The 26,201-nt window shown below is 46.9% G+C and overlaps 1 protein-coding gene across 3 annotated transcripts in view; it reads left to right on the top strand.

Annotated features, from left to right (window-relative positions):
- Positions 1 to 26,201, top strand: part of LOC119450045 (vascular endothelial growth factor receptor 1-like) — an 83,161-nt gene that overhangs the window by 20,851 nt on the left and 36,109 nt on the right. The window contains exons 1-2 of one of the 3 annotated variants that reach the window (XM_037713398.2): positions 4,456 to 5,038; positions 24,264 to 24,403. In XM_037713398.2, coding sequence (XP_037569326.1) covers positions 4,951 to 5,038; positions 24,264 to 24,403 — 228 coding nt within the window. In that variant the 5' untranslated portion in view covers positions 4,456 to 4,950. Of the gene's footprint in view, positions 1 to 4,455; positions 5,039 to 16,469; positions 16,720 to 24,263; positions 24,404 to 26,201 lie in introns of those variants that run through there. The other 2 variants (XM_049665606.1, XM_037713399.2) reach the window with 2 other exon arrangements.

Consider the following 26,201-nt stretch of genomic DNA (forward strand, 5'->3'; position numbering starts at 1 on the left):
CTCACTTAGTGCTATCGCCCGTTTTTCAACGGTGTTAAGTTTCCGGTACTTCCCTGGTGCATATTGCTGCTAATATACGGGTGAGTCGCCGGGAATGACCCCGCCCACAGACAGAACTAAATGGACCGCAGCTTCATTAAGCGAATCATCATCCCCGGCGCTGCAAACCTTATCGTCTACTTCGATGTTACTCTCCGTGGAATATATATATATATATATATTACTTGGTGGTTTGATTGATTGGTTGATTGATTGCTTTTTATTTGACTGATTGGTCAAGCTTAACATCACAAAGGGATATATGGACTTCGCCGCTTAATGAGAAGCTCCGGATTTGTTGTGGCCAGCAGGCGTTCTCTATCGTGCATTTAAGCCTAAGTTAACAAGCGTTTTTTTTTTTATTCGGGCAACCTCGAAATGCGGTTGGCGCCTGTAATCGAAGTCATGACCTACGTTCATAACCAGGACGCCATTCACCGAAGTGCCCCTGCGGGTCGTATATACGGAGGGGACATCTGTGGAACTCTGTATAATACATTTTACAGGCAAGCGAATAGATAGATTCGGGTTCTGAGGAAAGTACGAAGGGGGCTTTTCAGCCTCTCTTGTGCAAAGTAGTTTCTTGAAGTGTATACTATTCTGAGACATTGTTTTTTTTTTTTTTTCAGTCGCACAGGTTATACATACACAACAAAGGTAGCTTGATGATTTGTCCTGAAGTACTCTAGGTTTATAGCTTCAGTATTTCAGACTGCACCTTCTCGCTTGGTGCACAAGAATGAATGGAAAACCTTTATTGGGAAATAATTGGACTGGCCTGCGGCCTAAGTAAGGAGCTGGGTTATTTTGAAGGGGGTGAGAGACGTCAGGTGAGAGACGCCAGATTCGCAAGCAAACTCCCACAGGGAGAGCAGCGTTTCCTTGGCGCTCCTGCAGTCAGGGGGTGTCGTCCATACGTCGTAAAACTGCACCAGTATGTGTGTTTCTCCCGGAGCGGGCGCAGACCATCGCAGTCCCACAGAACGTGTTTTGTATCTTGCCTGATGGCGGTATCGTTTCAGTACGGGTAGGAATAGGGAGGGTTGGCGTGGGCAGCAGTGCCGTTTTATGAGTTGTCATCATCGTTTTTATCAGCCACCTCGATAGAGGAGTGCCAGTTCTTCAGCACGTCCTCGGTTAGGGTGGCTCCGGTGCGGGTCTGTGGATAAGTATACTGCGCACCCCGGGGTAGGCCTTTCGGGAGGGGTTGCTTTTTGCGTGGGATCGTGTCCCGTAAAGGCTTATACAACCTAGGGTTGTTCGTTTTTGGGTTTTCTATTTTTTTTTAATTCGAGGGGTGAAAATCGGGCGTCATTTTTCAAGCTGACAATCGGGGAGAAATCTGGTTTTTTTTGTGGAACCATTCCGAAATTCGGGTTTTTTTAGGGTCAAATTTACAAATGTACTGAGTAATGCATTCCATTTAATTTTTTTTTATTATTGGAGGGTATCACGAGCTTCTTAACGCTGACGCGTTAAAGATAGGCATCTGTTTCAAGCTGGTAATAGGGAGGTTCCCTAGCAAATGCTTCGAAGTTTGGCGTTTGTTTGGAAATTAATAAGTAATATTGACAGTAAAGAGCATTGATAACGTCTAGGAAATAAAACATATTTTATTCACGAAAAGCTGGTCATTGATAGTTTACACATTCTCGTTAACATGCATTATCATCTGCATGCGCAACATGCCCGTCTCCATCCGTGACATGTCCGATCTTTGAACGTATCTCAGCTGATAGAAAGTTCTCTCGACATCAAAGCTTCCATTAGCTAAGCACAACAATGTCAGTGCAGCATTTGTCAGCGAGTGGTAGCGAGCGGTACAGTCATGCCAATACTCAATGAGTTTGATAGCTGTGTTAGTGGGGCTTGCTTCGAGGAAGTATACTGGTTAAAGTCGTCGTGAAGCGAATCCACGTCCTCAGTCACGGATGTGGAGAGCGGCCGATATTATTAAGTTGGTATGTGGTGTTGGCATTCGGGGATAAATTGGGTTTAACCCGATTCTCTTTAAACATCTTCGGGGTGTAAAAATCGGGTTTTACCCGAAAACGAACAACTCTACTTATATATCATCGGCTTCTCCTGTGCTAAGACGCTCGCTGGGTCTACGTCGATTAGAGTGAACCGGTGGGACTTCATCCCTGTAGCCGCATGATGGTCTCAGTGCAGTCACAGAGTGTGGTGAGGTTCTTATGTTATGTCCAAAGGGTCCAGAGGGAGCTCCAGTTTGACGCTGGTGGGATCATGGCACGTGTAGGCTTGAGATCCTCAGTAGGATTCGTGAGGGGTGAACACAGCTAAGGTGGCCTCCCAGCGGTCGCCTTTCCAACCATCATCGGTGTAAATTGTCGCTAGAGGACCTTAGGGTCGTTGGTGGCGTGCGCACGCTCCTCCCTCTCTTTCGCGTGTCATTCCTTGTTGCGTCTTCTGGGTAGGGGAATGAGGTCGCGTAACCAGCACGTCCTCCCAAGGCGGTACTCTGGGTGGTAATGGAGGTAGTTCGGGTCGGACCCACTCATCGAACATTCGTATGATGCGTCTTCCAGCGTTAGTGGCGGTCCGTGTTGTTTCTTCTTATAGTGAGCGTGGCCTCGATGTAGGGAATTATCGCAATGCCGCCACATTGCGCTGTTTGAAAGCCCGAAGTGTACGACAGTGGTATCAAAGTCATTTGATAACTTTGGTGATATCCAAACGCCCTATACGGGGCGCGTCGGCAAGCCGAGGAGGTTACAGTCCATGCATGGAACGGAAGACACTGGTTTCCTTTCACGCGATGAAAGACGCCATCATCCAACAGTTCTCGTGCTCGGCCGCGTTCACTGAACTGTTGTTGCCTAGAGCAGGCGCTGGTTAAATCTGTTTTCAAACACTAATAGCCCTTCTGCCTCCGTGCAATTCGTGGGAGCGAAGGAGCCGTGCAGTAATCTCAGTCGTTGCTTGACATCAGAAAATTGCTTTCAAAGTACACATTTATTTAGAGTTGCTGTGGTGGCGTGGTTTATAAGTGCACCAGCGACGTACAGAATGAAGGAAGAAGGAAAAGGGTCCGTACAAGTGTAAAAAAATAACTAGAACGGCTGATTGAAATAACAAGCAGTTGAACGCCATATGGCCTGTGGCTGCAACACTATTTCCAAATTAGCCTGACTCTTCCTTAGTTTCTCAGCCAGACACTTACATTAGTCACTGTTAGTGTCGCTCAAATGAACTGCCAAGATCACAACTATATTTTTTTTTGTCCTCGCACCGCTACTAAATAGTGGATAATCAGCGGCTTTTCTGAGACGGCCTCTTTCTTTTATCTCCGTCCTTCTCTTAGAAGCGGCGATATAGCTGTAGTACGAGATAAGTTAGTTTTCTGGAACCTCCGCACATCCTTTAATTCCCCGCCGAAATTCCCCTAGCCCTGGCTAGACACTATGGTGTCTCAGCATGATTCGGCGCCAGAAATGAGATAAATTAAGAAATAATTAAGAAATAAATTAAGACCGCGGAAAGGCGGGGTGATCGAGCACGCGTGATTGTCAGCGTGATTTTCTGGTTTCAACCCCCTCCCTCGTTAAAAGCTATCGAAGTTTTCTATCAGAACTCTTGATGTGCTCCCAAATGCCATGGGGACGCCCACGCTGAAGCCACGTGTTACGACTGTGGCCTGGTATCTGACTCGAGGACAGCGGTATAAGGCGAGGTCAAACCGCACTGGCCGCAGGGAACGGTCACTCACTTCTCGGCACGGGAGGACGGCGCTGTCGGTCCTCCCCGCCGGTTCAAATCACTGCACCGCGCCGGTAAGCCCGCGCTGCCTTTTCCGCGCGCTCACACGTGGTCATTTGGCTGCGGTCCCTTACGGTATGGTGGCCGCGGCGGCATTCACCGTTGCCGTTACGCCTCAGCTGCTGCCGGCAGGACGTGTATATCTGTGCGTGTGTGTGTGCGAGCAGGGGGTTGGCAGCTGCCCTCTCCCACCGAGTTCCGCACGCAGGTCCGTGGTGGACGCAGCCCCGTATATAGTGTACCTTTGCGTAACGCTAACCGCGTACCCCCCTTCTTGTCGAAGTAGCAACAACACCCGAGGGCGTTTGCGGAGAGCGAAAAGGTAGGAGTGTTTTGACGTTGTTTAATTCCCGGGGTAGGCCCGGCGCGGAGGAGAAACCGCCTATGCTGACGTGCGTGCCCCGTTGGGAAAGGAGCCAAGAAAAAACAAGGAAAATGGTACGAGTGGTGGTGGCAAAAGAAAATAACATGGCTAAAGAACTGAGGACATAGACGAGACGGCAAGCGTTGGGTTGGGGGGGATGCGACAACTTCCCCCTCTCTCGGATCTAGTCCTCCTTGCGAAGTCCCGGTGACGTTGCTGGGAGAGAGAGAGAGGGATCGTGTCTTTTTCGTTAGTTTTTTTCTTGTCGTTCTTCACTGTGCCGCCGGAGGAAGTTCCGGTGTCTCTGCGTGTGCTTCGCTGCAAGCGGTGTGTGTGTGGTGCGCTGGTTGGCGGCTTCACCCAAGTCTGCGCGACAGTACAGAGATGCGCTCGACGCGGTTGTGATAGCGGTTTTCTGCGAGTTGCGACGCGCGCGCACACGCGCACACAACCGGTCTCTCTCGTCGGCGGCGTATCACCTGCTCAGTGGTCTCGCCGCCCAGTTTCGGCGTTGTGTCCACCTCGGATTAATGGATTCGAGTGCGCGAGTTTGTGGATCAGCGCCGAGGCGTGCGACGTAGGTATGTCGCGCGCGCTGTCGTTCGACGTGACTACGTTCCACGAGTGCGCGCTAGACGCCCTCGACGCCGGTGAAATTCTCCCGGGCATCGCTAACGCTGCTTCTTAGTTTAGTTGTCGTGTGTGGGTTTCTGGTGTGTTCCTACGCAAGTGTTCCTTTGCCGTCGTCTTCGGCGTGGGCGACGATCATGGCGCGAATGACTGGGTGGTTTGAACGTCGCTTCTCGTGGGAATGTGCCGCTCTCTACGGGTTGCTGCTCTGCTGGATGTACATTGGTGAGTGGCTGATTGATGGATTGAGTTTTCTTTATGATATTGGATACGATGATAACATTCGTCTCCGGCTTTATAACAACGATTGATAGTCACAAGGAGAGACATAAATTACTCGTACAGAGTTGAACAATCGCAAAGCACGATATAATGTATATTCTAGCGTTTTCACCATTTGCTTTCTTTTCTTTTCTTTTTTTAAATTCACAACATAGAAGAAGGAGATGTTGGCGTGCAGTTGTAACTGCCGACTGATTCTTGTCTCATGAACTGGTGTTATAATTAAACGTGTAGTTTTGTACACCTAATGCACATAGTTGGTGTATAGAAGACCAAGTAGAACAGTTAACACACACACACACACACACGGAAACATTACTAAATAACTTCACTTTATTCCTGTTCTTTAACTGCACATCAATACACATATTGTAGCGAATGCCTTAACGCTTCTGCTAGATTGGTCATCGATTTCAGCGTATCAGTGCTAAAAAGCTCATCAATGAGCGGCGATGCCTCTTAATCCGTATACTTATCGTTGCAGCTTATGTATACTAATGTAGACGTGCTTCAAACGACGACGGCGCGTTTTATTCCGCGCTCAGTCTGGAGGAAAGTGCCACTTGGTAATTTCAGCGCTAGTTAATAAGGTAACCTTGGAGCCATGGTTTCGATACGCCGGCTATGTGCAATAAGTGTTCGTACCGAAATACTTTTATTTCTATATATCGTCTGGATGGTGGCGTAGCTGAATAAAGAAGAGGGCATCTTGCACGTAAGACTCCACGAATGTACGATGTAATTTTTTATCGTAATCCTAAGTTCAAAGCACAATTCTCCAATGCTTCTTTTTGCCGGCACATTATGCATATGCAATAGTCTATGTGACAGTATAAAATGTTATTCAAGTAAACAGCAAGTAATTGTAACGTTCAGTGCATGCACGCGAAGGAAACAAAAGTGAGTAAATATTTACTTTCTTTTTCGTGTTACGCGCGCGTCAAACATGCGTATTTTGCAGCTAGCTGCAACGAACTTTTCTGTTATAAAACCATAAACCAACCAAGGGACTTCCTCCGGGGAATTCACCATAGTAGTCATTGCAGTCGGCTTCTGTTAGTTTCAGTTCAAAACCGTGTAGTTATTATTGTCATTTAACTCGGAGTTGTGCTAAAGACTTTACGAATGCCGTTTTACTAGTATCTACTAGAGGATAAATAGGACAGGGCTTGAATCAAAGGTAGGATTATGTACGTTACCGGCCGTACTTAAGGATGTGTTATGTTTAAATTTCCCGGCCTGCGCTACCTACTGACACTCCAAGAACGCCTGCTGCCGTGCTCTGAAAAACAAACAAACGAACAACAAACAAGGACAGAACAAAATGCAACGGGGCTAAAGTACTATTAGTGCATACAGAACTTGGGCACACAAGGTCGAGGTGGGTTTTCCTTTGTCCTGAGCCTCTGAATAACATTATCACTCAAGGTGGCTACAAAGCCACCAAGAAAAGAAGAAGAAGAAACGAAGAGGTAAATTAGAAAGAATGAAGGAAATATAAACCGCAACAGTGAAAGCTAGACGACAAGGATGTGGACACAAAGGCGTGAGAAATCGACCAGAACGTGTTTGCTCCCATTCATGGCCAGACGGTTATTTCCTGCGTCTACATTGCGAGACATAGCGTAACCACACTATTTTCGTTCTTTCCGAAGTCTATGTCAAGGAACAGATAATAACGGGAAGGGCCAGCGCTCTCACCGGTTTCCGCACAACCATGCAACTTGGGACAATTATAAAAGTGGCGTTCTTCTTTAGCCTTCATAAACTTGCGCACCGGGTCGTTTACTCGTAGGCGAAACTCCTAAATATGACTTGAATAGTTATATTTCACCACTTATATTATAAATTCAAGCTATAACTTCAATAGCTTTTCAAGTTTTCGAAGAAAAGGCGCCGCTGTAGATGGGGCCTTTCGCAAACATCTATTATTTAAACATCCCCCTGTTGGCTTACACGCAAAATAAAAGCTGATACAGAGGCTTGAAAGCTAATGAGGTGCTTTCACTAAGAATGGACGGCTCTGTATGTAGTTTTGTGCGTGGACGCACGTGGAAGCCATTCAGTATTGGACATCAGATGATTACCTCATTGTAAAGTTACGTCAGAAAATTCTTCATTTGCCCTTTTTCCGCCCCTCTATATTCCTTCCCTATTGCACCAGTGTGGAGTAGCGGGCTAGACACGTATGCTTCTCCTGCCAGCATCGCCTTTCGTCTAATAAAACCTTCTCTGTTCTTCACTTTGATGATTTTAGTATACGAGTATATCGACTCGCAGATGAAGCTCAAATGCGTCTGTCCAGTATCCTCGGTTTGTCGTTTTCTGGTACGTCGCGTTTCATCATCATCATAATCATCATCGTCATCAGCCTATATTTATGTACACTGCAGGACGTCGCTTTTACTGCTACCCCTAATGGCTGAAACCAGAGGCAGTGGACCTGACGAAACACCCTTGTGAGCTGGCACTCTCCTTGCCACTGTATTTCTGTCGTGACGCGCCTTCCAACTGCGGCGTCGAAGTTCGCGGCATAAAATCGTGATGTAAATGTTCGGCGCCATGCAGTCGCTGCATTCAATATGAATTGCCGCATGTTACTTCTCAAGCAAATATAGGAGTCGTCGGTCGAGCGTGCAGCCTAGAACCTCATCTGATGAGTGCACATAAAATTTTCGCTCCCGTCTGCACTGAAACTTAGTAGTCGACTCAAGTTAGAGTAACCGCTGCTCATCATTCTTTCGCCAGCTGCAGGCTGTCGCGAATTGTCCTTGCTCTCGCGCCATCGTAAAACTGCCATCTCTGAATGGCATTGCGTTGCTTTTCGTCTACACCTTGCGACATGTTCAGTAGTATCAGCTGTATACACTATTATACAACCGATAGTTGGAAAGTGATGTGCTGAGAGAGAGAGAGAGAAACAAGGAAATGCAAGGAGGTTAACCGGACGGACATCCGGTTGGCTATCCTGCATGGGGGAGAGAGGATGAGATATTATTAAAAGAAAGTGAGAATGATGCGCTGAAAGTTGCATAGCGATAGTCGAGGTGCTTTGCCGCCGGATTGTACAAAGCAGTAGTGTTAGTCAGAGGTTCACGAAAGATACTGGTGGTATGTACAGATAGATGCACTTGATAATAAACAGGACGGTAAATTCCACAGTGGCTGCAACACAGGGCTCCTGAACGATGGGTCGAGGAGAAGAGAGAAAGATTCCTAGAAAAAAAAAATTGCTTGAAGTTTGCATATTATAGGCTATTCGCACTGCAGGGTTCCCAAGAAGCTGCAGTGAAAACGTAGTGGCCTTGCACTAAAGGAGCTCACGAGCTGCGAAAACATTTGATTTATTTCAACGCAGAATGATACTCCTGCAAACGCTGCCGCTTCGACCCAAGACTGTAAATGCAAAAAAAAAAAAAAGAAAGAAAGAAAGCAGACTTGCATGTGGGCTTTGTTGCATATTTAATTTATGATAGGCAACAAGCAACGAAGCATGACACCTGGACGCAACAAGAACACAGTCCAGGAGAATTATGCTGCCGCTTGAAAGCTTCGAGGTTTAATATCTGTGCTGCTACGGCACGTTATTATTGGATGTGAGCCCATAAATACCCTCTTCACTTAGGTTTTATACGAACCTCCAATGGAATGAAATCGCTTTCACGACACCGCAAATGTTTTTCGCATATTCACTGACGGTACAGTTACGCGTGATGTTTTAAATATTGTTTTATTTGAAACCAAATAATCTTCGTGAGCAACGCAAATAGAGAAAACAATACTGTTGCTTTGATGTTGTAGCAGGAGCGGGAGACGGGAGGATTTCTACTTTCTCTATCAGCACGATCCTTCGAAACCAGCATTGTCCTTTTCAGTTTCCACGCGGCGATATTGATAATAACCGAAAGGATTTATAGGCTGTCGTACGTGCTTTTAAGTGCGCTACTTGCATGGACACAGGAACCTGGAAGTCCAGCCCGTTTGATGAGAACCCAGGAGACAGTGATGCTAAGGAGGCTGAGCACCGAAATCTTGTGTTGGTCGTTAGTACACTAAGGCTCTGAACTGGAAATGGCTAAGGAAGCGCGAAGGCTTTTGACTTTGTGTAGCAGTAAACCTTCAAAAGTGATCAAAACAGGGATCCCGAAGGATTGAAATCTCCAGTGATGTTCGCAGCGGCAAGTGCTGTCCGCCGTTCCTGTCTGGTTCGGCCCCGAGCGCCGGCACGCGCGTCCCCTTGAAGCCGAATAAATCCCCGAAACTTATTTACCGGAAGAGTGCAGCGGGACAGGGAATAAAACATATATGCTTCAAGTCCCCGGATAATCTCTGAGAACTGATTGATTCTCGGAGGCACGTGTAAGCTCTTTTTTTTTACTGAAGACCGTGGGGAACGCCGGTAAGAACGTCCAAGTCGATTCGCTTTGGTTTGCGCGAATATATTTTTTTCTTAAAAAAAATAAAGATCGCCTTTTTCGTTCTGTGTGAGGCTTGTGAGACGGGGTGATTGTTCAAGTTTTTCCTACCCTCATGAATTTTAGTGCTGCCCTTGAAAAATATGGCGTTTACTTCAAGACTTCGCTAGGAAGGACCAGCTGGCGTGCTCGAAAAGCCTCGGGATGACCTGTGTGCCTGCCCGAGTTACATCCCACTAGGCAGCTGCGCGGAGGGAAGGAGAAGAAGGAAGTGGAAAAGGGAAAGGGGAAGAGGGAAAGAAAGAGATACAACATGATTGACGGTGAGGATGGAGTAAAGAAGATAATGGGTAGGTCTACTCAAAGCCTAGAGTCCCCGAACCCGTACTCTTTAAAAAGATCAAGTAAGGCTTCGGTGGCCTGAAAACTATATTTACAGTCTCTCCAAGGGTCTGATAAACGTCCTCTGAGAGCGGGTGACTGTCTAGACAGTAGTTTGAAGATATACTTCAGTGTTCTTTGAACAATGGCTGCACTAATTGAACGGACTTGAATCGGCGTAAAGCGTACATTCATCTTTATGAAAGACCTCTGTGAGGATCAAAGCTTTGTAGCGAGATTTTAAAGGGAGAAAGTTCGCGTGGCTCACATTATGATTATCAGAGGCACCGGATTTTCTACTACTATGGAAGACACAGTAGTTCTGTGAAGCTTTTACCGAGAAGAAAGCGTCCGAGTTTGTTCTCGTTATGTATGTAATGAAAAAAGAAACCAACCAAGAAAAGTGCCCAGCCCATTAAAAAGGAAAAAAAATATGATATTCCCGTTTGGGAGCCTGTAATCCGTCTTAGAAAAAGATGTTGTCGTTGTCTTCATCGTAGTTGTAGTTGTTCAAATAACGAGCGCATGAGAAAATTGGTTGCCAAACAGCCGGCTATCCCCACAGCGTCAATAGTAAAACTCACGCCGCGAAGAAAGCGAAGAAATCAAAACGAGCGAATACACAAAAGGAAAACGGCGAAGGAATAAATCATGATCATCAGAGCACTAAGAGCGTCGTAGATCCGCCCTCAGCCAGAGCGCACGAAATGCCCGCGGCAAATAAAAGTATGATTTCCTCCATGCGTTTTTTTTCCTTTTCTTTATCCGGGGGTGCACTTGCTGCCAGGGACCAAACGAAGCCTTATTTTCCGTCTCTTATAGCCTTGATTACGGCCGCAAGAACAGTTTAACAAGCGACATCTTGTTGCCAGTCACCTATTCTAGCTTTCGATATGCGACAAGGGGGAGTGCTTTAACGTCACTTTCGGTCTCAACCTGGCTGGTATAAGCGCGTCGATAACTTGCTAGCGTATGCTATCAGCAAGGTTGGCAGCTATAGGGCGAGAACAGTGGCGAATATCTTGCGTGAGACAAAAGCTCATACAATCGTATCCTCGTGACAACTTCGCCGATTTTGCCACGTTCCGCCAAAGATCATCTGGTCGCTTACAGATTCCGCAAAGGACTTACAGAGACTCCGATCCTCTGGCGCACTATAGTCTATAGCCTTGCATTCGCATTAGCCGTCGCCTACTAGCACACTTTCAATAGCGTTACTGCCGATTGAGCGATGTTTTCACCGTACTCTACGCCTGCGTTAGCATCATTTCTCGGACCCCTGCTTGCAGAGGTTGGTCACTCCATTTTGACAAGCTCTACACAAACATTACCGCTGATTACGTACGCTAGCATATAACTCGGTTCATTCTATCAAAATCGACGCTTGAAAAATAATGAAATTGATTTAGGGTCGTGTCGGTGGACATTACCAGATTGCAACATTCTGTTCTTATTTTAGGGTTTCAAAGTAGGAACTGAAGGGTCCCGCTGTGCTCGGGCCCGCACTAGTGTTAATATGGCGTTTGGTTAGACGGCGTAGATCCACACTCACAACGTTAAGTAGCTGTCAGGGGAGTTGCTCGCCTGTCGTTCTGCTGTAGATAACATTTGAACACATCGTTTTCTTTCTCTCTCACTCTTTGTCTTTTGTCTGTTGCCAGACTGTCAGCGCTGTCGCTAAGCAGGATGCCTATCCACTTCCTCGTTCAGGCGACGACGCGCACGATGAGATACACGCTCATGTCACTTAACCACCTTTGATTTACTTTCGGGGCCTTGTAGATATTTCTTCGGCTCAGAGGATCGATCGACTTCTAGACGCCCCGCCCTTTAGCCCGGCCATGTGACACGTATGAACTGACACGTACCAGCCACTTTCACAAAGAACCGCTCAGAAAGAACTGTGACTGCCAGGCACCTATAGAATGGATGACGGTGACCCTCGTGTACCTTGCTATAGAACAAGACTGTACACGACCCAAGTTTTGCCATCGGTTACACTTTGGTCTTTCAAAGCGTTCCAAGCATCTCCCAGTGGGAGGCCAGCAGAGTGCAAGCTGGTATTTCCCGCGGCGCACCGTAAATGCCGCGCGGCAGGAAACCTTATAAACTCGGGGGCCATACCTGCACCGACGCGGGGAAAAAGCACGGATCGACCGTGATGGCCAAGTTCATCGGAAGCGGCGAGCAACGTAACCCGAGGAGGCCCATCTCGGGAGCCTTTGTTTTTTTTTTTCCGGGAAATTGACCAAGTTCGATCGCGGCATTAACTTCCCCAGCACTATGCTGTTTTCAAAGGCATCACTCCTTAGGGTGCACTGTATACGTGGGCAGTTGGGTGCATCAAATACTATTCTGTTCTATTCCACGGAGCGGATGCCCTCTTAGAGCGGAAAGAAGAAAAAAGGAAGATTGTTTCACTTATATAAGTGAAGCCTCTGTCGTCGTAGGACATTCGCAAGGATGTTGCCCCACAAGCCTCTGAAGAAAAGCAAGAAATACTTCTTATAATATATACAAACACTATATTATTGTTTTTTTAGACAAACGAGTTTGTACGAGACTGGCACCAATAGTGATGCCGTTTTCTCTCTTGTGCTTAGCCATACACAACAAACACGAAACATTAGGCTAGCTCCAAAGAACGACTAAAACAGTGAAGATAGATAGAGAATTAAGGTCAAAACAGTGGCTCGCTTACTGCAAAGCATGCCGAAAAAGCAGCAAGGGTCTGTGCACCGTACCTTGAAAACACTTTTTTTCCGTCGCTGCCGTTAGGAAATTTTCCTTGTTTCATTTTTATTTCTGGCACGTAGTAAGTAAAATATCTAAGCGCAGAAGGTCAGCGAAAGACATTTCCACTTCGGCGCGAAGAATGTATCCTCGCGTACAGACCGGCAGTACAGGTAAGGTGACGAGGCCGGCCGCCTCTGCGTAGGACGGAGCGGGCCGTGTTGCAATGGCGTCGAAATGCGATGTACTGCTACGCCCACGCAACCTTCGCCAACGTGCGCGACACAAGCATGGGCGGGGGTGTTTATAGAGATTTGCTGCGCGCTCAGGCGTGTCGTTTCTCCCGCTGCGTCTCTGCAAGCAATGTCAGTAGCTGCGCGTGGTTAAACTTTTATCGGAAGCGTGGTTTAAAATGCGCACGTAGTTATAATCACTATCCGGGACGTAGCACAATTTTTTCAAAGGTCGTGGTCTATTGCAATGATTAGTGTGTAAAATTTTTGCGGGGTAATTGTAAAAAAAATTTGGAAACATGGGTCAGTGTACAAGTACTATACGAGACAATTTGGCGGGAAAGTTTTCGGTACTGTTATTCGCAGGAACAAAAGTGTTTGAACGCATAAATCTTATATAATGCAGCGAGGCGTCAGGTGTTGATTGGTAACATTATTGTAATTAAGAGCACGAAGAATAACATAAAGTACGTACAATGTAAGGAGTCTCCTATGGAAGGACTGATGACAGTACGTTCTGTGTAAAAAGTTTTTCTTTTGTTCATTTGGCTTTCAGCGGAGGTCTACAAAGGAAGAAATGTAAGCCTGTCCTACTAAGAATATACAAGCCTAGCAATATCCATGTTATATAATTTCATTGTGCCAAATTAGATCGTGTGAGTTTGTGCTGTATAAAATCATTGTAGTAGGGTTTTATTGGCTTACGGCTCTTTTAAATGAGTACTTCTGTTGCTCTTAGATGATTTAGTGATTCCCGCAGTGCTTCATCAACACACACACACACACACACACACACACACACACACACACACACACACACACACACACACACACACACACACACACACACACACACACACACACACACACACACACACACACACACACACACACACACACACACACACACACACACACACACACACACACACACACACACACACACACACACACACACACACACACACACACACACACACACACACACACACACACACACTCTCTCTCTCTCTCTCTCTCTCTCTCCCCTCTCTCTGTCATTGAAGTCACGCGCTGTTGTATGCACACACTAAGTGTGTGTGTGCATTTGTGCAGATTTGTGCAATTGTCAAGCCGTTGTGGCTTGTACGCATGCAGTTTACCCAATGCGTGCCACCCCGGTGCTAATGAGAAGCCTCTTACCTCTTTGAATGTTTGTTTATTTCATTTTACCTTTCTTCAATGACTTCCAGTCCTCTCGTGCTGATGTTCAAAACCTTTTCTTTCAATAATTCTGCCAGACTAATAGCGCAGAAGTTATATCGAGTAGGCTTCTTTCTAATGTCTGTTAAGTAGTCCACCTCTGGTTCACTGTTATGGTAATGCGTGTGAGATTACATCAGATTACAAGGAGGGTTGTAGCGATCCAAAGGCTTCATTGTACATTAATTTAGACACCAAGCTCAGTTAATGTTTGTATTTTCCACACTAAACAGTTGCATAGTTCAGCGCAATATAAAAAGAAACCCCATCTCTAATTTATATAAAGGAAAAGAAGCCCATTCGATAAAATGAACCCCTTCAATGCCGGGATTCATTTTTCGGTAGGGAAGCCCAACTCGTTTATCCGATACAGGCTCTTTGCATAGCCAAGCCTTCGACAGCGTCGTCGGGTTGGAGCGGGATGTCGAATTAAAAAAAATAAGCAAGAGGCAATACTTAAACATACCGCCGTGCAAAATGAGAGCGCCCGATATTCTGCGCTACGTGACAGCCGCTTAGGACTCGCCCGTCACTTGCTATTTGTCTGGCTTCGCTTCCGCTCTATCGCACTCTGACAGCGATGCTATAGAATTTGTACGCCAGCCCGTATCAATAATATTAGGTGTGTATATATAAAACTATCACAGAAAGATGAACGAGAGCTACCTATATACAGGGTGTTTCAGCGAACACTTTCAAAATTTATTTAAGGTTGCCTGTGGCAGATAGCCCAATTCTCGTTCATGAGCTGGTCTACTCGAAGAAGCGGACATTACTAGCACAAAAAATTGAAATGCAGAATTGACTAATCAACAAAAATTCACTAATTAAGTTTTTAACTAATTACCTGATGGCCCATATTGCAATTAAGAAATTGTAGCCGTGGAGTTCGTAAAGCGGATTCATTTGGAATTATTTCTCAGGATGACACCAGTTTCGAGATATTCATTCCCAAACTTTGCGGAGAAATGCATTGGCGTTCCAGTTAAATTTTTGCTTCAATGCATAAAACGACGTTTTGTTAAGAAACTAACTGGAACGCCAATGCATTTCTCCGCAAATTTCGTGAATGAATATCTCGAAACTGCTGTCATCCCAATTATTCGTTCCAAGTGGATCCGCGGACATATAAGTATTACAGTTATATGTGCTCTAGTTAACGTCAACGTCGCAATGTGGCACTATCAGAGCTGCTGCGCGCGTCTCTGTCTCTGCATGTGGTGTTTCGATATTCCCTGAACTGTAATTATCACATTTGTTTCCTGTCTTAATCTGAGAAGGGGAAATCGTAATGATCAATTTTTTAAAGATGAACTCGGAACTAAGGGACATTCACTATAATAAAGTGTCACTATTTTAGTATCCGCCGTGCGCTTGGAGCATGACGTTAGTATAGCAGAATTCTTTGCTGGTCTTGAAACGATCTATGCCGTATACTGAAACGATACTCGACTTCAAGCTCTTCCTCCACTCCACCGAGTTGGGCACAGCCCTTGACTGATGAACACGCTATGCTGCTCCAGAATTGCCGTGGAGTGTCGATGAAGCGCAGGGACCACTTCTGTCGATGGGCGCCGCTGCCATACGCTTTCTTGAGCCGAGATGGAGTGTTGAGTGTTGAACTCAACACTCCATAGCAACTCAACACTCCACTTCTCTAACAGTGTTGAACACTGTTACACCTGTCTGCAGCACAGAGAGGTGACGGACTGCGACGACGTACAGATATGGTTACAGACATTAAGAGCAGTCGCGCGCTGGATCGCGCTTATGCAATTCCCCCTTTCCTCTTTCTCTCGTTTCATTTAACGTCGTCTTGCCTTTTATCATCTTTAATTCCCTTTAAACACTTTCTTGAGCACAGTGTAGCCAGCCGTTTAATACACTGGCTAACCTTCTCATCTATCCCTTTATTTTTTCCTCTCTCTCTGTCTGTCTTTCAGGGTTAAAAAAAGTTTGCAAAAAAAGAAAAGAACAATAAAGGACATCTGTGAAATGCACCGAATGCACAGTGAAACAGAACTGACTGAACTGACTAATAATTTTGGTTATATTTGTTGATCGATCGTAAATCAAGTTAACGTGACGTTTGTGACGCGGCCCCGCATGTAGGTGCGCGTTCCCTGCATTCTTCTAGAGCAACACCGACAGAGGATGTTCCTGCTTGTCGGTGACATCGATCTCAGGTCAAGCCCTGTACACAGAATGAGGCACAGCGCCTTTGTTTTCAGGAAAATCTACGGGAGCGTCTCACCGGCGCAGTATACGTATACCTACAGCTCTGCGCTGCCGGTGTGATAGGGAGGCGCAGGAAGAAAAATACAAACTTTGGTAGCTGCCCCCCTTATTCGACTCGTGGAAGAAAACTTTTCCGACTGTCTCGTGCGCATGCGCAGCTCACGATGGTGTCTTCTTTCCCAACAGCCCGGAAGAGGGGACGGTCTGGTTGTTCCGCCGGAAGCGCGCTCCTGGATGAAATCGTTGTTCTCGCTCGCGCGCGCATTTCCGGTTGAAGAAACATCCGCTCTGACACGTTCCTGCCAACACTAGTCCAGCTAGATAGATAGCCACGTCACTCAAGACGCAACAAAGCCCGCGTGTTGCACGTGCCGTATAAATAGTAAGTTGCAGTGATTAAAGCTTAAACACTTCTTGCTTAAACACCTTACTCGCATGAATATGTTTCTGTGGGACGTACAACACACTAAAGCCTCTATGCGCTCAATCTGAATGTGCCCCGCTAACCCTTAAAGCGCAAGCAGGTGACAGCAGCTCATATGGACATCCCTTTATGTGGTTACTTGTAGTTCAGTCTTTCTTGTGATCGACCGACAGTACGTCCTTGCGCTAGTCTACCGCCTACTCGCAGATCGATTAAGCTCGGACTTTTAAAATAAATTACGAAAACAAAATAACGTTTACGGCTTATACTAATTCAAAAGTGTGATGACGCTCAATTCGGCCATAGAAAATTGCTTTAAGTGTACTGTACCAGCTAGCTTCCCTTCTCTTTCTAAAGGTGAATATCGTTCCTTTAGCTTCGGTATCGTCCGTTTTGATCCACTGCCTGATGTCGTCAAACTCTTTAACCGTTAGCGAACCGCTGCAGAACTATGTACCTAGGGTAGGAGTTCAAGTCACGTGCACTAAAACGGGCTGTGGAGCAATTTCTTTCGCATACGTACCTAAAAAAAAAAAAAAAAGAGTCATTTCCTCCTTGCTTATGCGGGATATGCCGCCATGTCATAAAAGAGGCAGAATTTAATGTCCCATCTACGCGTCCAGCTTCGTAATGTCCACACAAAGAAGTCAAAGAGAATATAGAGCTCAGCCAATGTAAACAAAATACCCATCCTTTTCTCCCTGACTTTGCCTCATCAAAATAACTGGCAAACTCGCCTGAATGCTTGGAAGCACTTTCGCCCGCATCGTGGCGTCAAGCTATAGAAGCACTTTACATGCGTTTGCACTTAGCGTCCCCGCGTCTTTGACCTCCTAGAATTGGTGCCGGGGTTAGCAAACATGTACGAATCACTGAATATTTTAATAAAAGTGTGGTTTTGCCCAGTAAATCTACACATGGGGCCAAAAGTAAAAGGGCGAGGCGCTATTCGTGTATACGTTGTACTGCACAGCGGCATACTAGCACAATCGTCAGCGCGTGGTTAATTGAACCCGCGGTGCGGGAGGCTCGAGTCAGTACTGAGGCAGCCCTTCCCGACAGCAGCAGTACATGGGGTGGAGGATCTGAAAGAAAATGGAAGAAAGAAAGCTGAATTTTCGAGAAGCACACATTTGAGAGTTGCAGTATGCAGTAGTACGTTTGATAAACACAATGTTAAATTTATGAGATATTGCATTGGCTGAACTGCGCATAAACTGAGATTTTTTCAAGAACCCCCCGCCATGTAAACTTTCGACGCCAGTAGCACGTTAAGTAGTTTCTGGCGGGCCGACGTTTCAACACCAGCATGCGTCGAACAGTTTCTGTTCCTCATTGGCTGACTGCGAACTGCTGACGCGATCCGGCAGCGTTTACAAGCATTTAATTGGCCAGCTCGAACCGGAACTTGCTCAGCCCGACCGGCTATCGTTTACGCTATAGTCTGACGGGCACACGACAGCCAAGGACGCAGGCTCGACCCCGTTTTCTGAGCTTCATGTAAACGCCCTGGTAGCTGTCTTTTCGAGCCCTTTGAGTCGGGGGCCCCACACCGCATGTGTGGCACTTGCGATGCTCGGCCGGGTCGTGCCGATTTTGCCGCAACGTTTTGTCTTCACGATATATTGTTTTGCCGATGCGGCTTTGAACTTGCTGTGCTTTTCCATTCTTTAACAGCCTGAATGTTGTCTTTCGTCTTCAATGTCACGCATGTGTTTGCTTTTGCGCATATGCGTGAACGAAAGATAACGATGAGCGGAAACACAGGCGCCAGGACATGTCCCACTGCGGTGACAAAACAGTACATCGCGTTCCGATACTGGGATGTCGTTTGTATAGACGCGGATGACGTAGAGGCGCGCTGTGTATGCGTTTTGTGTAGCTTTCGTTCCAGCGGAGCTTGATAACAGCGTAGTCCGATCGTTCCCACCAAGTAGCAACAAAAAGTTTCTCCTCGTGTCAACACGCACCTTCGTTTCGTTGATTCAGTGCGAGGATTGCACGTTTCGCTGGTCGCTTAGAATCGATGTGCTTCAAACGTACTTTCGAGACGTGCGATTTCGCACCGATTCGAAGCAACAAACTGACTCTCCAGAAATCTTCAGAGACATCGGAGAGATCACCAGTATCGATCTTCGGAATACACGAAAGAATCTTGCGCGTCCCTACGCTCGAAGCGCGATATTTTATTGACTATTTCCACTCCGTCGCTGTTAAAGATAGGGGAGTGCCCGCGAAAACGCCCTCGAGGGCGTTCCAGACAGTATCCCTTTGTGTTTTCCTCGTGTAGCGAGAGTCCGGTCGCGTCCTGCTCGGTAATAATGGGTTACTATAGGCATAGCTCAAGAAGGGGCCGCCGCTATGTGCTTGGCCGCCGTAGCAGTACCGGTTCCGATGAGGTCATTCTTCACTCCTCCGTACGCACTTGGGCCAACAAGCGGACCGTCTGCGACGCTGGGCTTGCGTCAGAGGTGTCGGGGCAACCGAGCTGTTGCAATCTTCGGGAGTGACAGTTTTAGTGCATCTTGTTAGGAGCGCTAGTTGCCAAGTTTCACGTGCGGACCTATAAACCGCACATCAGGCGGTCGTGTTCGTTAGTGGTATTTGTTAGTGGTATTGGATTTGTTGTATTGAAGGCTGCGCGGGCCTTTGGAGTTTGCCTAGAATTGACTTTCGCTCATCGGGGATCGCGGGCAAAGTTCGACGTCGGAGCACTCTTTGGTTCCTTACAGCTCTGCATTACGAGCTTCCCCGCTCTACTCGCATCATTTCAAAAATCACCACCAATAGTGTTTTCTTGCATCGGCACGCTTTCTTGCATATGTGGACCGAAAATCACATAAAAGTAACATCGCGACAAAAGTTTGGCTCGTAATGCCCCATACAACTTATAATCTTATCTGATGACTGAATTTCTATAGGACCAGATGCTAAAATGGCGATAATTTTATTCGTAAAGCCAAATAATTTTATTCAAGCAATCGTGCGTAATTGTACTGAACCCTTTCCTCAAAACACTCCCCTTCCGGTGCTTACCTTATGGAATCAACAAACAATTAACGAAAGCTCTTTATTAGTTTGATCATTTAATTGTGTCGAAAATAGGCATTTCTCCGTCAGGTACGCAGCGAACAAACAGCGCGTGCACAGCCTCCGAAACATAGCTTTCACTGGAGAAATTATTGTGCGATTATTGTTCTGCCCTACAGTGCTGTTCAACTTGACGTAACAAACACACATTTAGCCATCATATAATAGGCAGTAGCCAGTTTTCCCTTTGGTCTATACCGTGTTCTCCCCGAGAACTTTTTTTTCCTGCGTTCTGCGATGAAACCGGCAAAATTAATAATTATAGCGGACCGGAAACCCGGGCCCGGCACGGCCGCCGGATCCTGGACAAGCCGCAGTAAATGCATAGGGCCTCCACCGAGACTATATCACGCACGGGCAGTGATTACGGCGCCCGCACCACCGTGCAGGCAACACCCAACCTCTCGTCGTGAAGGCAAATAACGCGTTCGTTTTCATACGTGACCAACTCAGTACTTTGCTGGCGTTCTTCCAGTACTTTGCTGGCGTTCTTCGAACGCACATCCGTTTCACGTCTTCCGCGGTGTCGCGAACCGAGCACGGTTACAGCCACGGCCGCGCCGGGCTGTCTCCGGGCGCCCAGCGGCGCAGGCCATCGGCACCCCGGCGGATGTGCGCAGCGGGGATTTCCTCCCTCGCTGCCGGCTGACGACGACCGATAGCGTCTTGGCCGTCGCTCGGGGCAGGAACTCTTCTTGCCACGGGCGCGCGAAAGCGAAGAGAAAGCGGGGTCAGCCCAGCTCGCTCGGCCGTCTGGCCGTCCGGCGAGCTGCTCGCCGCAACAAGAGCGGAGTCGCCATGCGTCTTTGGTCGCTCGCCATCGCAGATGACGCGCGCACTCGGCTTGATTAGCGCGGCATGGCCTCGAGGCAGATAAATGCGCCGCGTCTAATGCGACGGAACACATTGCGAAGGGCGAAACAGCCGTGAGCACCATCAGGTCTTGTATGACGAGATTATAGCAGTGTCTCGGCAATTGGCCGGGCCCGTGGTGGCAGGCCGTGGTGCGCTCAAGACAGACATACAGAGAGAGAGAGAGAGAGAGAGAGAGAGAGAGAGAGAGAGAGAGATGTTGATTTCAATGAGAAACTGGAGATGTTAGCATGGCTGACTACCTCGTATGCTGCTCCATACGTCAAGTGAAGGCCGAGACGACACCGTGATGGCATAAACACGCAACTGCACATACACCCGCAGACAACCACGTTCGCAGTAAAGCTTCGAATACATACAACCTTTGTAAGCGCCTACGTTTGTTTCTTAGTTTGACAACATATTTACTTCATGAGTGTGTGTGTTTTAGGGTTTGGAAATGGGGTGTGGATGGAGTAAACCTAAGTGGTAGGAGTGTGCTGCTTCCAGTGCTACACGCACAGGACAAATGATCATCCAAAGTATTCGCAGAAAGTTAGTTGCGAAGTCGATGCTGCAGATAAAACAGTAATGGACACTAGAACAATTACATCTCACTGCGGCACAATTTTTCATTTATTGCGGATATATGTCCTTCAACGGCGCGACATTATATATTATATATATAGAGTATATTAACACTGGTACTATCACCAAGTACCGCTACGCAGGGCAATTGATAAGAAGTGTGCGGTAAAAATGATTTACGAAGGTATATTGAAGGGAGGGTGATAAGGCGAAATGAAGCGTTGCCCTATCGCTGATTGCGAGTACTTCTGATAATGCCAAAGTGCTGCTGATTAAGACATCGAAGCAGATGACCTGCCGCTGTGTTCTGTGTTTAATTAACCTTGGCAAACGTTGGACAGTGGGCAGCGTGGAAAAATTCGCATTCTCGTGAAGGGTAGAACGATCTTCTCTCGACGACGCTGTTACTCTTCGTGGCCTGAAAGAAAGAAAGAAATAGAGAAAGAAAAGAAAAGAAAGAAGGAAAGAAAAGAAAGGAAGAAAGAAAGAAAAGGAAAGAAAGAAAAGGAAAGAAAGAAAGAAAGAAAGAAAGAAAGAAAGAAAGAAAGAAAGAAAGAAAGAAAGAAAGAAAGAAAGAAAGAAAGAAGATTATTAGAAAAAGTTAGTCAGCTTCCTAAAACTGTATGAACTGCGCCCAAAACACTGAAGATCTCTTCCGTAATTACGTCTTATTTACTTATTTACGTCTTATAATTACTAATTTACTTATCAATAAAAATGAATTGAATTGAATAAGAGCGCTGTCACACTGCGGAACACGTTCACCAACTCTTTCCGCAAGCATGACCTTCCTGTTGACTTTTCACAATGCAGCAACTACAGGCGTTCGGAAACATCTTCACCTGCCGGATCAAAAAATACCGGGGACTTACACACTGACAGTCCAACTTTAATCGAGCATAGTTCGTTCTAAGTTTCCGCATTAGGGTCAGGATGAGGAGGGAAGGCACTTTGTCCGAGGTCTTGACCACTGATGCCGCCGCAGCTGCACACCACGGAGAGCGAAGGGGAAGGGATACCCACTTGCTCATTTCCGCTTAATTACCGCATGCCACAAAGCCTCTCGTTTGCCTTGCGCTCCGGGCTGCAACCTGCAGTGAGAAGTGCGCAATAGGAAGACCGATGTTGCCGTTGATAAACGACATCTTGCTTAGAAATTGAGAGGCAGCTGGCATTGGGTCAAGAAACAAGTCGCTCATCTTTCTGAGAGAAAAAGAAAAAGAAAGAAAGGAAAGAAAAAGAAAACGAGACAACAGGAAGGAAAAGAAGTAAGGAGAAACGAACAGCACTAAAAGCGTTAACGAGAAAGTGGAGCTCAGGATAAGGCAGGCTGGTAACCCCGAGTGGTTATTTTGAGCGGTGATAAAAGAGAGTGGAAGGCGCGTCAACGTCTAGAATGCGTTCGACGAAGAACAGGCTAAAGAAATTCACCAGGAAGAGGACGGTCTAAAGATACTTCCGTTGGCAAAACTGTCTCCGCGTCAGTTTTTTGATGGAGCATATCGAATCGAATCGCATTGATTTGTTTTATTTGCTGCTTTGTTACTGCACGCTAGATCCTCTCCTTCGTTGACTTCAGTTTGTTAAACGTAGTATTTACGTGTACTTAACTTTTTTTTCCTCTTTTATTTTGCTGTTGCCGCTGCTGCTCACTGTCACCGAAGCTGAGCTTTCCAAGTAAAGGCCGGTATGGCCCACTGAATACGCGCGTCTCGCAACTCACGAGAACGAGGCTAACGTTCTGGAAGTAAATTGTTTTGCCCTCGAACGACGCGAAGAGACGGGGCAGCGAGCGATCGTGAAATGGTCTCCGAGGCGGGAGGGGCCGATGCGGACTTCCACGATTGGTCTTTACAGCCAATCGCTGTGGAATACTCCGCGTCGCCAAGGCCTCCGTTTCGTACGTATTATGATCAAGCCTGTCGAATTGCCTCCCAAAACGATCCCCGAGCTATTTGCTTCGTCTCAAGGGGGTGAGGGGGAGGCAACGTCCAGCGATCTTACCCTGCCTCGCTAAATCTGTGCAGCCCTGTCAAGGCTACAGGTGGCAAGTTATGGAGGCCGAATCCTCAGCGCCGGTCTCACGTAACGACAATTTGCGATTGGCTAGTTCACGGCATTTGTCATCGCTGGTTGCCGCGATTGGTAAGCGCATGTATCTAGTGACCAATCGTGGCCTCTGCTGGTGCGTGCGAAGAGTGCCATAGGTTCCAAAGCTGGAATGCTAAGCGTCAGCGGTGGCTTGAACACGCTGCATGGTACTGGAGACGCAGTCACAGGGGCACGCGCGTCTCGCGCAGCGAGCGAATGAGCCGCGTCGGACGCCCACGCCATCGTGCAAATTTTATTGCCGCCGAGAAAGCTAGCGCCTTCATGCAAAGATTAACAGGCGTGCACTGACCTGTATTTAACGCGACGTCCGTGTTATTCTGATTAGCCTCTATAGAGGCAGAATCGCGACCTGTTTGCCCCGCAACGATCCCCGCGGGCGCCAATTCGTACCGTAAGGGCAAAACGTGCGGCCATGAGGTCGTGGAGCCTAGAAGGGGCAGTAACCGCTCGCAAACAAGATAATTTCGAGGACAATTATACTGGTCGAAGAAAAAAAGCAGCCGGGTATCGTCAACCAGCGCCGTTTGTGCCCGGTAAGTGGAAGAATTAACGTATGCGCGCAGAAAGTTCGCGAAAAAAGTTCTTTCTCGAGCACGCACGCACGCACAGAAACCTTTCCAGTAAGTATCGCGTCAGTCACATCGGAGGTTCCTGCAAGCATTCTCTGTTTACGGCGCGCAGCACTTCACAGCACGCGTCTAATCCATCTGACGAAGCTTGCACAGCGTCACACTAATAGGCAACGCTCTGTATATAGTACAATATGTTTCGACACGCCGTGACTTTCATATATGAATTTCATATATGAACTGTCGCAGAGAACTTAGTACTCAAAAATGTGTGTGTGTATGATATCGCAGGTGCGACGTCCGGAGTGTCTCGGTTCTTGCCACCAAAGCTGGACATCGACACTGCCTACATCGACATTCCTGCCAACAGCACGCTGCGGATAACGTGCTATGGCAGGTACCCACTGGCCTGGTCCTTGCCACCACTCGGAGTGAGTATTGACCCTTTTCGCGGGGATCCCGTGGGCGCTGCCATGTTTGACCACGTGGTGACCCGTCCATTGCTTGCCTCAACTGCCTCCGTTGCCTCCTTGTTTACAATGGCAGTGTATGACGCCGGCGCGACTTAGAAAACTCTGTTTTCGGAAATATCGTAGGCGGTGACTCGGTGGACGACACGAAGCTTTGATCACAGCTTCAGAGAACATGCAAAAGTGCTTTCGGAGCTCATTAAGCTATGTCCAAACGGCGCAAGCAGCGTATATGGTGCTTGTTCTAAAAGCGGGGCTAAATATGTATTCCAAGCTATCCAAATATTCCGCTCATGAATTCAGTCAGGATTAGTGCGTTTTGCTATTTTTTCTTTATTTGGTAAATATCTTGAAGTAGTGTCAGTTCTGACTCAGTGCAGTTCCTCGGTGGGGCCACTATCTGATTATTTTCTGCCTAATCGCTCACGGGTGTGCTCAGTTCCGATAGATTTGTTCTTGCTGCGCACAAGGCTGGAAACGTAGCTGTTGTGTACATTGTAATACCTTGTAGCAAATATATATTACAGCTAGAAACTCGCTTACTCTTGTGGACCGTCACAAAACATTCAGCTTCGACCATTAATTCGTGCGCCATCGGTGTAGTCCGTCATTTATTGTGCGTATACAGTGCGCATATATTTAAGTGTGCGCCCATTCACTTATTCTTGATACGTCGGCGATAGAGTGGGCACAAGTTTTCCTGCCATTTGGGACAAACGTGTGCGAAACTTACTGTGACAGGAAGCGGCGCTACTCCCTTTGTCATTGTTTAACGAGTGGTACTCACCCTTGCCGACGTTCTGGGGATGAAGGCCTTTCTTTGAAGGTTAGCGATACAAGGCTGGCGGATGAGCCAATTTCTGTATCCGCGAGTAAAGCCGTACATCTCGGAAGTGCCGGTAACACGTTCGGACAGTTGCAGCAGCGGTTCGCGAACTTGGCCACACAGATTCATTCAATTCCTTAACATGCCAGTCACTTTTTTTGCAGCCAACTACTGCACACGTTTTCAATCCACATGATTCAATCTAGCATGATTGGAGCACAGTGTGTTAGCGAAAACTCTGTTGCATTTCCGACAGCTGATATCACATGTATCGCACGGAAGCAAGGTAGAAGCGGTAATGGTTTCGTATTCGTGCGCGGTCGCTGAGGAGACGTATGGCGCGCCGTCGTGAGCGCCATCTCGTTTCTCTAAAACAAACTGCTCCGCGAAAAGGGTCAATATGATCGCGACGCCTGTAATCACCATCATCATCCTCATGATCATCATCCAAACTACTGCATGACAGGCTCGGAAGTCTTCAGCTATACCTTTATCCCGAGAGTATATACCGAAGCCGCCCCACATCCTGAAATTTTCTAGTCTCATTGCTCCATCTAATTCTCTGCCTCTATCGGCAGCACTTTCTCTCCCTCCCAATCGTATAATCTTACCTTAAAACACCACCGGTTATCTGCCGTACGTTCTGCACGCCATCCTACATTTCTGCGTCTGAAGATCACGTGGAATATTATCTGTATCCCGCGTCTGTCGTCTAATATGTGCGGCTATTAATACGACAGCATTAGGAACGTCAAAGGGGGAAACGTGCATGTGCGTGAAGTATATATATATATATATATATATATATATATATATATATATATATATATATATATATATATATATACGAAGAAAGTATTTCTTCGGATCCGTTGTTTAATAAGCGAAAAGAAGTGCAGGCGCACGCAGAAAAACTAACAACATTTCAATTTC

Source organism: Dermacentor silvarum, chromosome 4 (genome assembly GCF_013339745.2).
Source record: "Dermacentor silvarum isolate Dsil-2018 chromosome 4, BIME_Dsil_1.4, whole genome shotgun sequence".
Taxonomy (NCBI): domain Eukaryota; kingdom Metazoa; phylum Arthropoda; class Arachnida; order Ixodida; family Ixodidae; genus Dermacentor; species Dermacentor silvarum.